At 46.6% G+C, this 16,378-nt stretch overlaps 1 protein-coding gene across 2 annotated transcripts in view; it reads left to right on the top strand.

Moving 5' to 3' along the window:
- map2k1 (mitogen-activated protein kinase kinase 1) overlaps window positions 1–16,378 on the top strand; it is a 143,747-nt gene extending 127,369 nt beyond the window's left edge. For both annotated transcript variants that reach the window (XM_072470345.1, XM_072470346.1), the window contains 3 exons: window positions 86–147; window positions 8,220–8,265; window positions 11,446–16,378. In XM_072470345.1, the coding sequence (XP_072326446.1) occupies window positions 86–147; window positions 8,220–8,265; window positions 11,446–11,559 (222 nt within the window). In that variant the 3' untranslated portion in view covers window positions 11,560–16,378. The remainder of the gene's footprint in view (window positions 1–85; window positions 148–8,219; window positions 8,266–11,445) is intronic.

A 16,378-nucleotide genomic window follows, 5' to 3' on the forward strand; every position in this document is an offset into this window, starting at 1 on the left:
TCCGTTTGCCTGCTGCTTTTATTTTGCTCAATAATGGTGTTTCTGTGTGCAAATTAAATAATTTATTTGTTATATCTCTTTACAGCCACCCCCTAAATTGCCAACTGGAGTATTCAGTGAAGAATTCCAGGACTTTGTGAATAAATGGTGAGTGGGTTCTCATTGATGAAATCCTTGAAGGAGCCGACGCCTGGACAGAGTGATGGCTGGGGATTGAGTTCACTTCTCAATCTTGGGGTCTGTTCCTCTGGGCTAGCACCAGGGGATTGGAAATTCAGCAAGAGAAACATTTTTCGGAAATGATCTGACTGTGTGTAGTTTGTAGGGAGTCTTTGGGCAGGTTGGTCACCCTACAACATGAGTGGGACGTAGAATGAATTCATGTTTCCATATGTTCAGACAAACTTTCACCAAAAAACATGTCTATTGTGTCCAAGTTAATTTAGTGATGGTGAAGGAGACATGTGCATTTATATAGCTCTTCACGTTCCAGGAACAGCACAGAGATTTGTATGCAGTGAATAATTACATTTACTTTCCCCTCTCTGTAACCCCCGTTGCTCTAATCTCCAGCTGATCAGTTCGGGGTCACGGAATCAGTTGCCAAATGCTGACGGACCGTGGATTTTATCACTGAGCACTTGGCCACACTACATGCATCATCAGGCCTGCATGTGTTGACATGTATACCTGGTCTTTAGGAGGGTAATTCAGGAGATTACTGATCTGGTGGTGGAGTGGGAGATCAGTAATGAAGTGGGTTTGCAAGGCCAGGAGCACAGGCAGTGCGAGAGCTGTAAACTCTTGGATTTGGATTTGGATTTGGATTTGGATTTGTTTATTGTCACGTGTACCGAGGTACAGTGAAAAGTATTTTTCTGCGAGCTGCTCAAACAGATCATTAAGTACATGGGAAGAAAAGGGAATAAAAGAAAATACATAATAGGGCAACACAAGGTACACAATGTAACTACATAAGCACTGGCATCGGGTGAAGCATACAGGGTGTAGTGTTAATGAGGTAATTCCATAAGAGGGTCATTTAGGAGTCTGGTGACAGTGGGGAAGAAGCTATTTTTGAGTCTGTCCGTGCGTGATCTCAGACTTCTGTATCTCCTGCCCAACGGAAGAAGTTGGAAGAGTGAGTAAGCCGTGTGGGAGGGATCTTTGATTATGCTGCCGCTTCTCCCAGGCAGCGGGAGGTGTAGATGGAGTCAATGGATGGGAGGCAGGTTTGTGTGATGGACTGGGCGGTGTTCACGACTCTCTGAAATTTCTTGCGGTCCTGGGCCGAGCAGTTGCCAGACCAGGCTGTGATGCAGCCTGATAGGATGCTTTCTATGGTGCATCTGTAAAAGTTGGTAAGGGTTAATGTGGACATGCCGAATTTCCTTAGTTTCCTGAGGAAGTATAGGCGCTGTTGTGCTTTCTTGGTGGTAGCATCGAGTGGGTGGACCAGGACAGATTTTTGGAGATGTGCACCCCTAGGAATTTGAAACTGCTAACCATCTCCACCTCGGCCCCGTTGATGCTGACAGGGGTGTGTACAGTACTTTGCTTCCTGAAGTCAATGACCAGCTCTTTAGTTTTGCTGGCATTGAGGGAGAGATTGTTGTCGCTACACCACTCCACTAGGTTCTCTATCTCCCTCCTGTATTCTGACACGTCGTTATTCGAGATCCGGCCCACTATGGTCGTATCGTCAGCAAACTTGTAGATGAAGTTGGAACCAAATTTTGCCACGCAGTCGTGTGTGTGGGAGTAGAGTAGGGGGCTAAGTATGCAGCCTTGCAGGGTCCCGGTATTGAGGACTATTGTGGAGGAGGAGGTGTTGTTCATTCTTACTGATTGTGGTCTGTTGGTCAGAAAATCGAGGATCCAGTTGCAGAATTGGGAGCCAAGTCCTAGGTTTTGGAGCTTTGATATGAGCTTGGCTGGGATTATGGTGTTGAAGGCGGAGCTGTAGTCAATAAATAGGAGTCTGATGTAGGAGTCCTTGTTTTCGAGATGCTCTAGGGATGAGTGTAGGGCCAGCGAAATGGTGTCTGATGTGGACCGGTTGCAGCGGTATGCGAATTGCAGTGGATCAAGGTGTTCTGGGAGTATGGAGGTGATGTGCTTCATGATCAACCTCTCGAAGCACTTCATTACGACCAAAGTCAGGGCCACCGGACGGTAGTCATTGAGGCACGTTGCCTGGTTCTTCTTTGGCACCGATATGATGGTGGTCTTCTTGAAGCAGGTGGGGACCTCGGAGTGGAGTAGGGACAGGTTAAAGATGTTCGCGAACACCTCTGCCAGCTGGTCCGCGCAGGCTCTGAGTGCACGACCAGGGATCCTGTCCGGGCCCGTCGCCTTCCGAGGGTTCACTTTCAGGAAGGCCAATCTGACTTCGGAAGCTGTGATGGTGGGTATGGGTGAGTTATGGGCTGCTGGGGCACTCGACAGCGGATTGTTGGTTACCTCCTCGAACCGAGCATAGAATGCATTGAGTTCATCGGGGAGGGGTGCGCTGCTGCCAGAGATACTGTTCGGCTTCGCTTTGTAGCCCGTTATGTTGTTTAGTCCTTGCCACAACCGCCGAGAGTCTGTCTGTGACTCTAGCTTGGTTTGATATTCTCTCTTGGCATCTCGGATGGCTTTGCGGAGGTCGTACCTGGATTTCTTGTATAGGTCAGGGTCGTCTGACTTGAACGTCTCGATCTGTCCTTCAGCAGGGAGACAATCTCGCGATTGAGCCATGGTTTCCGGTTGGGGAACGCACGTACTGCTTTCTTTGGCACGCAGTCGTCCACACATTTGCTGATGAAGTCTGTGACGTTGGTGGCATACTCATTTGAGTTGGTTGCTGAGTTCTTAAATATAGACCAGTCCACTGTCTCTAACCAGTCATGTAAGAGCTCTTCTGTTTCCTCAGACCAGCACTGCACAACCTTCTTTGCTGGATTCTCCCGCTTCAGTTTCTGCTTGTATGCTGGGAGAAGGAGCACCGTCTTATGGTCTGATTTCCCAAAGTGCGGTCGGGGGATGGAACGGTAGGCGCCCTTGATTTTTGAGTAGCAGTGGTCAAGAGTGTTGTCGCCCCTGGTGGGACAGGAGATGTGCTGGTGGAATTTTGACATTACACTCTTGAGGTTGGCCTTGTTGAAGTCTCCGGTCACGATGAACAAGGCCTCCGGATGTTCTGTTTCGTAGCAGTTTATAACTGTGTACAGTTTGTCCAGCACCTTCCTCACTTCTGCCTGGGGTGGGATGTAGACCGCTGTGATAATATCTGAAGTGAACTCACGTGGAAGATAGTATGGGCGGCACTTCACGGTCATGTATTCCAGGTCCGGGGAGCAGTGGGTCGCCACATCCAAGCACCAAGAGGAGTTGATGAGGAGGCAAACCCCTCCACCCTTTGCTTTGCCTGATGACACGGTGCGGTCTGCCCGGTGAATTGAGAAGCCTTCAGGTTGTATGGCACAGTCCGGTGAGGCGGGGGTGAGCCATGTCTCTGTGAAACAGAGCACACAGCAGTCTCTTACTTCCCTCTGAGAGGTTAGTCTGGCGTTAAGTTCATCCAGCTTGTTTTCGATCGCTTGGACGTTTGCCAGGAGTATGCTGGGGAGAGGGGTCTTGAAACCGCGTTGCTTCAGTCTAACCTGCAGACCACCGCGTTTCCCTCGCTTCCTCGGTCAGCGGCTGTGGCTTGATGATCCTGGGAACCGATGGGAGAAGTCTGACCTTGTGGAAGGTAGGTGGTTGCGTCTGGCAGGAATCTCTTGAGAGTTTGTAAGTCAGTGATCAGTTTCACTCTGACGCAGGGGTAAGATCATGTTTCCATGTGGTGAGTTTATAGTTGTCAGCCATGGTCTACAGGCCAAGCACATTCCTGTTGGAAGGGAGGAGTGGCAGGGAGACCCAAGGGGTCTTCTCCACTGCCTAGGAGTCAGTTTAGAGCACCACACTGACCTGGGAGTAAATTACCAACCTGGTCTTCAAAGTTACACTATAGGTTGTTACATAGGGCGATCTTAGTGGAGGGAAAAACTCCTTTTGGTTAAAATTCAATAAAGTTATAGTGTCGGGCAGCTTTAACATGTCACCAATAAATCCAATAGGACATTTAGGAGAAATGACTTTAGCCAGAGAGTGGGTAGAATGTGAAACTCCATTCAAGGTGACTGATATGAATGTTTTAAAAAGATTCCAGATTAATACAGATGAGTGAAAAAGGTATAACAGGTTATGTCGATGGATTGAGATGACGAGGGGGCTTGTGTGAAGCATAAACACAGGCATTGATCTGTTGGGTCAAATGGTCTGTCCCGGCTGTAAGTTTGTGTAATATGTAAAATAACACTGCTGAAACTGCACTAACTGGTAAACCCCTCTGTTGTGTTGGGTGTTCCGATACACAAACAAACCAACACGGTTGTAGATGGTACAACTCTGTTTTATTATTCTGTACAATAACAACTGTTAACTTCTGGCTGTGGTTCGTACTTCACCAGCTAACCTGTGGACCCAGCCCTGGCACTATCTTAGTGAGGCACTCAGCACATGGTGTATGTCTGAGTGGCGCGCTGTGAGCTCTGTGCTCTGAGCTATCTCCTGCTGGAATGAGCGGGAACTGTGGTGTTCCCTGTTTTATAGTGCGTGTGCTCTCACTGGTGATTGGCTGTGATGTTGCGTGTGTGTTGATTGGTCCGTCTACCTGTCCATCAATGTGTGTGTGTGATTGCACCATGATATGTTAATATGGATATCATGACATCCTCCCAACCTACAAATCATTGGTCTACTATTAATTATCACTTTCTTTTTCAATAGTGAGATTCTAAATTCAGAACGAGGGATTGAACACACAATGGTCTCCACTCAAAAAGTAACTCCTTCTCGTGGTTAGACACAGAAGTACACGGTACAGGAAAAGTCAAGTCTTGCCATTTATATAGAACCTTTCACAACCTCAATGTACTGCCGAAGATTTGCAGCTGATAAAAACGTCTGGGGATGTAGTCACCTTTTGTAATGGGGATGCGATAGTTGAGCTGAACACACCAAACACCCGTAATCAGCAATGTGATGCTGAGCAGAATGTCTGTTTTAGTGATGTCAGTTCATAGGACACCTACAGTGCAGAAGGAGGCCATTCGGCCCATCGTGTCTGCACCGACTCTCCGAATGTGCACTCTACCGGGTCCACTCCCCCGCCCACCCCGCTCTATCCCCGTAACCTAACCTGCAAATCCCTGGACGTGAAAAGGCAATTTGGGGATAAACAGTGGTTCGGACATTGTGGAGAACTCCCCTGCTCTGCAGGATTGAGCCAGGAGGTCAGTTATATCCAGCTGAGAGGGTCAATGGGGCTTTGGCCCGCCTCATTCTGAACACAGTGGTGCAGCACGGCGCTGGAGGGTCCGCCTGGAGTTTATGTTGAAATCTCTGGAGTGGAGCTTGTGAGTGAGTTATTGGCACGACCGCATTGCTGTCCGGGCCAGGAAGATGAAACTTAAAGCCATGTCCTTTTAGTAAGACCGAGGTAGTGTCCCCTTCTTCATGAGGATGGTTTAAGAAAGATGATGCCAGTACTTCAAAACTTCTCCCCTCCTGGCATCAATGTGGCTCTTCAATACATTTCAACCAAGCTCTGTGTCATGTGTTAATTGGAAAGAATTGGGTATTTTGACTTTGAAGAAGTCTTTTCATAAGAAAACCAGAGTTAAAAACAAGAATCCAGGTTGCAGTGAATGGTTTTGTTGATCTGTTAAGCCCAATCATTGCTTTCCTCGTGACAGGATAGATTTACAACAGTATGTCTGTAAAGATACCTCCTTGTCTATTTTCCAATCGCTTCCATTTCTTTCAACTTTTCTTGGGAAGCTCTGAAGCTGGGAGGGGTCTCCCACGCTGGGTGCCCAACTTCTCCAGGTTTCTCTTTCTCCTTCTCTGGGAAGGCAGAGTCCTTGACTGGGTTTCTCTCCCTGGCAGGATGCAGGGAATGGCCTGGGAAGAACTCAAAATGCTGACATCTACTTTTTTTTAAATCCTTCCCTGCGATGTGAGCATCACTGACAAGATCAGCATTTATTTCCTATCCCTAATTGCCCTTGAGAAGGTGATGGTGAGCTGCCTTCTGGAACCGTTGCAGTCCATGTGGTGTAGGTGCACCCACAGTGCTGTTAGGGAGGGTGTTGCAGGAATTTGACCCAGCGACAGAGGGGAAATGCCGATATATTTCCAAGTCCAGGTGGTGAGTGGCTTACAAGCATAAGACAATAAGATGTAGGAACAGAAGTAGGCCATTCGGCCCATCGAGTGCTCCGCCATTCATTGAGATCATGACTGATCTGATGTAATATAGGCCAGCACGGTAGCATTGTGGATAGCACAATTGCTTCCCAGCTCCAGGTTCCCAGGTTCGATTCCCGGCTTGGTCACTCTCTGTGCGGAGTCTGCACATCCTCCCCGTGTGTGCGTGGGTTTGCTCCGGGTGCTCCGGTTTCCTCCCACAGTCCAAAGATGTGCAGGTTAGGGGGATTGGCCATGATAAATTGCCCTTAGTGTCCAAAATTGCCCTTAGTGTTGGGTGGGCTACTGGGTTGTGGGGATAGGGTGGAGGTGTTGACCTTGGGTAGGGTGCTCTTTCCAAGAGCCGGTGCAGACACGATGGGCCGAATGGCCTCCTTCTGCACTGTAAATTCTATGATAATCCTCTTTGCTGCCTTAGCCCCATAACTTTTTTCATATAAATTTAGAGTGGCCAATTCATATTTTCCAATTAAGGGGCAATTTAGCGTGGCCAATCCACCTAACCTGCACGTCTTTGGGTTGTGGGGGCGAAACCCACGCAAACACGGCGAGAATGTGCAAACTCCACACGGACAGTGACCCAGAGCCGGGATCAAACCTGGGACCTCGGCGCCGTGAGGCAACAGGGCTAACCCACTACGCCACCGTGCTGCCCATCCCCATAATCTTTGATTCTCTTATTGATTAAAAATCTGTCTATCTCCGCCTTGAACATACTCAATGACCAACCACTACAGGTCTGTGGTAAAGAATTCCAAAGATTCGCCAAACTCTGAGTGAAGAAGTTCCTCCTCGTCTCTCTCTAAAATGGGGGACCCCCAAGTGCAGCACGATGGCACAGTGGTTAGCGCTGCTGCCTCATGGCGCCGAGGACCCGGGTTCGATCCCGGCCTCGGGTCACATGTCTGTGTGGGTCTCACCCCCACAACCCAAAAAAGATGTGCAGGGTAGGTGGATTGGCCGCACAAAATTGCCCCTTAATTAGAAAATATGAATTGGGCACTCTAAATCCCTTACTCTGAGATTATGCCCTCTGGTCCTAGACTCTCCCCCAGGAGGAAACAACCTCTCAGCATCTATCCTGTCTAGCCCCCTGAGAATCCGACATGTCTCGCAGAAAAATACTTTTCACTGTACCTCGGTACACGTGACAATAATCAAATCCAATCAAATCCAATAAGATGGACAGCAGCATGGTAGCACAAGTGGATAGCACTGTGGCTTCACAGCGCCAGGGTCCCAGGTTCGATTCCCTGCTGGGTCACTGTCTGTGTGGAGTCTGCACGTTCTCCCCGTGTCTGCGTGGGTTTCCTCCGGGTGCTCCGGTTTCCTCCCACACTCCAAAGACGTGCAGGTTAGGTGGATTGGCCATGATAAATTGCCCTTAGTGTCCGAAAAAGGTTAGGAGGGGTTATTGGGATAGGGTGGAAGTGAGGGCTTAAGTGGGTGGGTGCAGACTCGATGGGCCGAATGGCCTCCTTCTGCACTGTATATTCTAAGGTCACCTCTCATTCTTCTAAACTCCAACAAGTACAGGCCCAACCTACTCAACCGCTTCTCATGAGAAAATCCGTCCATACCCGGGATCAACTTGGTGACCCTTCTCTGGGCTGCCGCCAATGCTAGTATACCTTTCTTTGGAAAAGGGGCCCAAAATTGTTCACCGTATTCCAGCTGCTTGGAGGGGAACACATAGGCGCCGGTGTGTTTCGGGGCGTGCTGCCCTTGTCCTTCTAGGTGATCGAGCTTGCAGGTTTGGAAGGTGCTGCAAGTGACTGCAGTGAATCTTGTGGATGGTACGCACTGCTGCCACTGTGTCGTAGATAGAGTACTGATCAAATGGTTCTTTCCCTTCAAATAGGGTTCTTAAAAAATCACGCCATCCCTCAAGAGTTAAAAGTGTCTTTCTTTTATTTAAGCTTGATTAAGAATCCGGCAGAGCGAGCGGACTTGAAGCAGCTCATGGTGAGTATTGATTTTTAGTTTTTGAATAAAGTTATAAGTAATATGCGAGCACTGAATTGTCAAAATAACTACATTACTTTAAAAAAATGAATGTACAAAGGAGTTTCCTCCATGGTTCCCTTGTTTTGAGCTATGTTAGTTGGACCAGAAAGAGTACGTGGACGATGGTGCTATAATTGGACTCCTCCTGGAGGTTTGGAAATTTTAGTTTGGGGATGGGGAAATAGGGGGAGCTTTTGGGTTCGGGTTCTTTAAAAAGGACAATTACAGTGTGTTCAAGGCGAATTCAGAGACCCTGTGGGGAAAGTGCCCATCGGATGAGGATGGGATTTGGTTCTTGTATAATGCTCCCTCAGTCAAAGATCCTGCAGGTTGGTTACCCGTAAAGGTGTTGTAATGATGAGTTTGAATAAATATAGGAAATTCCTTCCATGGACAGGGGTTTGGTAACCAGGGGTGAGATTTTAAGTTAATTGGCTAAAGGCAGGGCCACCTGGGACTCACCGCCAGACAGAATCACAGCATGTTTACAACACACAAGCAGGCCATTTGACTCTTTCTGTGCTGGTCCTCTGAAGTCACATTTCACCCATTGCCATTCCCCCACCTTCTCCCCATAATCCTTCACCTTTTTTTCCAAAATACTATAATAATCCAATTCCCTTTTGAATGCCTCAGTTGAACCTGCCTCCACCACACTCACAGACAGTCTATCCAGATCCTAACCACTCGCTGAGTGAATCTAGCTCCACCACACTCACAGACAGTACATTCCAGATCCTAACCACTCGCTGTGTGAATCCATCTCCACCACACTCACAGACAGAACATTCCAGATCCAAACCACTCGCTGTGTGAATTTGCCTCCACCACTCTCACAGACAGTACATTCCAGATCCTAACCACTCGCTGTGTGAATCCATCTCCACCACACTCACAGACAGAACATTCCAGATCCTAACCACTCGCTGTGTGAATCTGCCTCCACCACACTCACAGACAGTACATTCCGGATCCTAACCACTCGCTGTGTGAATCTGTCTCCACCACACTCACAGACAGAACATTCCAGATCCTAACCACTCGCTGTGTGAATCTGCCTCCACCACACTCACAGACAGTGCATTCCAGATCCTAACCACTCGCTGTGTGAATCCATCTCCACCACACTCACAGACAGAACATTCCGGATCCTAACCACTCGCTGTGTGAATCTGCCTCTATAAGAACTAGGAGCAGGAGTAGGCCATCTGGCCCCTCGAGCCTGCTCCACCATTCAATGAGATCATGGCTGATCTTTTGTGGACTCAGCTCCACTTTCTGGCCCGAACACCATAACCCTTAATCCCTTTATTCTTCAAAAAACTATCTATCTTTATCTTAAAAACATTTAATGATGGAGCCTCTACTGCTTCACTGGGCAAGGAATTCCATAGATTCACAACCCTTTGGGTGAAGAAGTTCCTCCTAAACTCAGTCCTAAATCTACTTCCCCTTATTTTGAGGCTATGCCCCCTAGTTCTGCTTTCACCCGCCAGTGGAAACAACCTGCCCGCATATATCCTATCTATTCCCTTCATAATTTTATATGTTTCTATAAGATCCCCCCTCATCCTTCTAAATTCCAACTAGTACAGTCCCAGTCTACTGAACCTCTCCTCATAATCCAACCCCTTTAGCTCTGGGATTAACCTAGTGAATCTCCTCTGCACACCCTCCAGTGCCAGTACGTTCTCCACCACACTCACAGACAGTACATTCCAGATCCTAACCACTTACTGTGTGAATCTGTCTCCCCCACACTCACTGACAGTACATTCCAGATCCTAACCACTCGCTGTGTGAATCTGCCTCCATCACACTCACAGACAGAACATTCCAGATCCTAACCACTCGCTGTGTGAATCTGTCTCCACCACACTCACAGACAGTACATTCCGGATCCTAACCACTTACTGTGTGAATCTGTCTCCCCCACACTCACAGACAGAACATTCCAGATCCTAACCACTTACTGTGTGAATCTGTCTCCCCCACACTCACTGACAGTGCATTCCAGATCCTAACCACTCGCTGTGTGAATCCATCTCCACCACACTCACAGACAGAACATTCCAGATCCTAACCACTCGCTGTGTGAATCTGCCTCCACCACACTCACAGACAGTGCATTCCAGATCCTAACCATTCGCTGTGTGAATCTGCCTCCACCACACTCACAGACAGTACATTCCAGATCCTAACCATTCGCTGTGTGAATCTGCCTCCACCACACTCACAGACAGTGCATTCCAGATCCTAACCACACACTGTGTGAATCTGTCTCCACCACACTCACAGACAGAACATTCCAGGTCCTAACCACTCGCTGTGTGAACCTGCCTCCACCACACTCAGACAGTACATTAGCACAGGGCTAAATCGCTGGCTTTGAAAGCAGACCAAGGCAGGCCAGCAGCATGGTTCAATTCCCGTACCAGCCTCCCCGAACAGGCGCCGAAATGTGGTGACTAGGGGCTTTTCACAGTAACTTTATTTGAAGCCTACTTGTGACAATAAGCAATTTCCATTTCATTTCATCTATCCTCATCACTGAAGTTTCTCATCCCTGGAACCATTCTTGTAAACCTCTCCTGCTCTCTCTCCAAACACATACTTCCTATAGTCTGACACCCAGAACTGTGCACAATATTCCAGTTGAGGTCTAACTAGTGTCTGTATAAGTTCAGTATAACCTCCTCGCTCTTGTACTCTATGCCCTTTTAATAAAGCCCAGAATACTCTGCTTTCGTCACTGCTCTCTCCACCTGACCTGCCACCTTCAATGATCTGTACACATGTACACCCAGGTCCCTCTGCTCCTGCACCCCCTTAAGAATTTTATTCCTTTTATTTAAAGTTGCCTCTCCGTGTTCTTTCCCCAAAATGCAACCTTGGCCTCCTTCTATCCTCTACAATTGTGACTCGATTTGCAATGTTAAAAAAAATTCCAAGAATGTGGGTAGTGTTGGCAAAGCCAGCGTTTATTGCTGAATCCCAGTTACCCCCCCAATGCTGTTGGACATTCCAGGATATTTGACCCCGTGACTAGGCAGGAATAGTGACACATGTATAAGTCCAGCTGGTATAAGTCTAATCTAACCAATGACCTTTGTCTTCGCCAATCTCTCTTTCCGACAGGCCCATGCTTTCATCAAGCGGTCGGAGGCGGAAGAGGTGGATTTCGCAGGTTGGCTGTGCACGACCATTGGCCTGAAGCAGCCTAACACACCAACGCACACCCCCGCCGTGTAGTCACCCGTGCTGCTAAACCTCTGATGGATGTTTCTGCTAACATTACCTCATCAATTTCCCTCTGTCCCATAAATAATTCTAAAGATATATATTTAAAAAGAAATGTATTTTCATTTTTAAAGGAAGGATGTCTGTGAAAAATAATTGCCAAGGTTTAGCTGCCCTCTTAAACCATTAGATCTTGTCAATGGGAGTTTGTGTTGAGTTTTGAATGGACCTCAGCTTAGAAGCTGAAGGTAATGGAGCATCTCACTTGACCAGGAGGAGACCCATTCTACTGCGCAATTTGGTGGCCAATGTTGGAGACCTGAATCATCACCCATTCTTTTAAAGAGGGAGAACAGCATCTCACCCTTCCTTAAGGACATTGATATGACACTCTGAATACCAAATTAATATACACTGCACTGTAAGTGGGAAACTGTAACAGAGTAATGTCCCCTGATTGATTTTGACTGCACCCCTCAAGCCAGCAGAGGAAAAATACCATTTATCTGCTCACAATAATCCAGCCAGGAGCTAGATGCATTGCAGCAGCTTGGGTCAGCACTCTTTTTCTATCAAACATAATAAGACTGAGATTGGCAACTTGTTGCAGACTTCCAGCCCGAACTGAGATGTTGTAAGCAGTGCTGGGGGCAGGAGGAAGAATTTACAGGCCACATTCACCCAAAACACCATGAGAAGATTCTGGACTTGCATTAGGTAATCCCCAGAGTGAACCTTCATTTTGCTGTTTCATAAACAATGGAAGATCGTAAAGGAGTGCTGATGTAGTCTGGATGCCTTCAAGAAGCTTTTTTTAAAACTTAAGAGTACCCAATTCTTTTTTTCCAATTAAGGGGCAATTTAGCTTGACCAATCCACCTACCCTGCACATCTGTGGGTTGTGGGGGTGAGACCCACGCAGACATGGGGGGGGAATGTGTAAACTCCACATGGACAGTGACCCGGGGCCGGGATCGAACCTGGGTCCTCGGCGCCGTGAGGCAGCCGTGCTAACCACTGCGCCACCTCCTTCAAGAAGTTGAAATATAATTTATAATTCAGTAAATTTCCCACCGGTTGAATGAGATCGATTTAGATCAAGATGACTCCTGTGTGTTGTGTCCAGTGTGGAATCTCTGCCAGATTCGGCCCAGATATCAGTACAATCCAAGGAGAATCAAATGAAACAGCAGCAAAGCTTGTGTAATTTTAGACAAGTGAGTTACAAACAGTTTAGTCCTGAACATATGGTTTGTCCATTCACGAATTGGGAATATTACACCCATTCTTTGGTGTGAAGAAACTGTGGTCCCATGAATCCAATGTGTGGGTGTCATTGGCAAGCCCAGCTTGTGTTGCCCATCCCTAATTACCCGTGAAAGCAGTTAAGAGTCAGAGTCACCTAGAGACCAAGCATTCTGTGACTTTCTATTTGGCACGGAGGGGCTTCCTGTATGGCCTACTACTGCACACCCTCCATTGTGTTGCTTTCCTCCACTGTCAGGACATGCCTTGAACTTCCGTTTACCGTCTGCTGTGGGGGGGGGGGAACCAAACCAAAATCAACCCCAGCAGAGGGCTCTCTCTGTGGGAGTCCTCCTTTTCTCCATCAGGGACCTGGCGTGGAGGGCTTTGCATACAGCAATGCCATGCAACCATTCACGTGGTTCACGGACTCCCATGGCTTTTCTGCAGCCAAGTGGAGTCCGTGTTCCATGTTGAAGTAGATTGAGTTGTTTGAAGGGGATGCTGCTCAATGTCTGGTTGCTCTTCAGCACCACCCCGCTCACCCTCAGCCACACGGTGTAGAGAGGCAGGAGGACCTCCTCGTAAACCTGCTTCTGGGCTGGCCAAGCTGACCATTAGTAGCTCCAGGCAGCTGACGGTCGTCCAACCCAACTTTCTCCCCCTCTATCGCTGCTACGTTCATGGCCGGGTCGCCTTGGAGACGGAATGTTTCCGGTCTTCTGTGACCAATGATACCGCAGGGGATGGGTTGCATCATCACTCTCCTGAACGATATTTTGATTTAAATTTTCTTTTGATGTTTTTCAGTTACAGTACCCCACAGGGGCTGTCAGTTTTGCTTAATTTATTGATTATTGTTTTTCCTTAAGAGGCCAAGGATGATATTTCCTTCCTTAAAGGACTTAGTTAACCAGATAGGTTTTTACAATAATTTGCTGTTTTATGGCCACTGTTAATTCCACCAGCGGCAGTAGTGGGATTTGAACCCATATCCCCAGAGCCTTTATTTGGACCTCTGGATTATTAGTTCAGTTCAGTGACGTTACCACGATACCGTCTACAGAATAAACCTGCGTGACTCCAATTGACTGTTGATCACAGGTCTTGCACATAACTTAGAGCAGCTCAAAAGAAAAGACAAAATAGTGCAGAGTAAATACTCAGCAATTTGGGCCGCATCTGGAGAGCGAAACAGTTAACATTTCAGATCTGTGACCCTACTTCACAATGGAAAAATAATTTTCAGGTGAAGCAAATAGAGGAGAAGGAGAGAAAGAAGAAAAGGGAAAGTCTGTAATAGGCTGAGAGTCTGAAGAGAAATGACTCGAGGGGATGGGTCAGTAATAGGACAAGAAATAAAATAGGTTAGGAGGAGCTGGAAATGCAACAGAAATATTACTAAGACTCATTGTGCAAACATAATTGGGAGAAGTGGTTATGATCTGAATGTTGTCAGGAAGTGCATAACTGAAAGAGAAGGTTTTTCCTTGTACTTCACTGGAAGCAAAGTCAGTGTGGGAGTGGGGCTAAGAATTAAAATGACAAGTGACTGAAGATGTGCTTGTCAACTTTAGAGATCAGTCAATTTAGAAAGACCAGGAACAGTATAAGTTAGTTGAAGAATGTAATAGCTCATCTCCTAGCAATGCCAATCTGCATGCTGGAAATTGCCTGTTCCAAATATTGCCTTTTCCAAAGACTGAATGTACTCCCAGCAGATTTACATTATGGCTTTTGTAAACAAGATTGCACAGAAACCGATGCTTTACTTTATTGCAGTTCCTTTTAGATTGGATCATAAAACCGAGTACCACTGTGACACCACAGGGCGAATTAACATTTGGGGTTTCTAGCACTCGAGCTTTGCAGAATAGCATCACTGACTGTTTAATTGCATCTGATTTCAGTTGTTAGGAGATAAGATATTTGAAACGAACCACAATCCCATCCCACTGGGGCCAGGGATCAAAGGATATTTGAAATGTACCACTGTCTCTCTGGGACAAGGGAATTAATGGTTTAAAGTAGGAAGTGACGACCACTGACTTCACCCAGCAATGTCTCAAAATAACTGTTTAAAAAAAACAATGTATAAAATGCATCTTTTATCCTTTCAAGAAAAAAAACATTGTAATTTACAAGTAATAATAATCTTTATTGTCACAAGTAGGCTTACATTAACACTGCAATGAAGTTACTGTGAAAAGCCCCGAGTCGCCACATTCCGGCACCTGTTCGGGTACACACGGAGAATTCAGAATGCCCAATTCACCTAACCGCACGTCTTTTGGGACCTGTGGGAGGAAACTGGAGCACCCGGAGGAAACCCACACAGTCAAGGGGAGAACGTGCAGACTCTGCACAGACCGTGACCCAAGCCAGGAATTGAATTTGGGACCCTGGCTCTGCGAAGCAACAGTAGACAACCTATATTCTGCTTAGGTTGAGTAATCAGTCACTAGGAAATGCTAGAGGAATAACTGGTTTCCATCTACTCAAACACCATTACTGAATAGGTGAGAATTGTGCATCGGTTTAATTTAATTCCCTATGTTCACCAATAAAGGAATTAACATCTAAATAACAGTAACAGAAATCTATACTACGTCAGTCAGTAAAGTGTAGAAAGGGTACCTAAACGCTCAAAAAGAAAATTATGGGTGTAAACTCTTCCATCTCATCATACAGGTACAGTTAATGCAACAAGGCTTCCACAATTGATATTTCTACTGGCTAGTTAAACAAATCTATTTCTGTTCAAAACCACTGATCTCATCATCAAAATGGATTAGTATGAATCAAGTGTAGAGATAGATATAAAATCAATAACCCAGAATGGACGCCAATAGCCAAGGGATTCCAACATCTTCTGCCAGCAACTATCTCAAGTAGAGAGGCATCAATATTCTCCATCTCCCGGGGGAAGGGGACAAGCATGGATCTGTTTGTACTTCACATCTTTTAGTATGGTCCCCTGTTTCCGCAGTTCTCAAACCTCTTGGTTGAAAGGTCCCTGCGAGTGGTTTAGTTATAATTTGGATCAGGGTGGTCTATTTTGCTAGGAGTGCTGCATGCAAATAATGGGTACTTACTGAAACTGGTGAGATTATCCTGCTTCTCACCAGTTTGTATCCTTATCGTGTGATGTTTACTGCATTCCCAGCTTGCAACAAGCCCCTCGTTGCTTTATTTTTGAAGATCCCAGTACTCTTTCATTATGGTTTTTGGCCTTCATCTGTGTTTCCTATGGTGCAGCCACCCACACATTGTTAGCCCCGCACTCCAGCCACCCATATGAAATAGTTAACAGTCCATTGTTGAAAGATACCTTCAGTATGGAAGTTCTTTTTTGAAATTGTGGAAACCAACCTGAGAACTGTCAGGGATAAGAGATGTGTAGTACACTAAATCAGACAATCTTTCTTTAGACCAAATACAACCTGTGTAAGAAACTATTGTTGAACTGCTGGAAGTGTGTATAATGTGTAAGTGTGTAACTCCGAACCCCCTTCAGCCTGTGTTCCTGCTAAGGTTTTCACCATTTATCGGATGTTGCAATAAATGATCGTAATGTGATCTTAAA

The sequence above is a fragment of the Scyliorhinus torazame genome, chromosome 12 (assembly GCF_047496885.1).
Source record: "Scyliorhinus torazame isolate Kashiwa2021f chromosome 12, sScyTor2.1, whole genome shotgun sequence".
Taxonomy (NCBI): domain Eukaryota; kingdom Metazoa; phylum Chordata; class Chondrichthyes; order Carcharhiniformes; family Scyliorhinidae; genus Scyliorhinus; species Scyliorhinus torazame.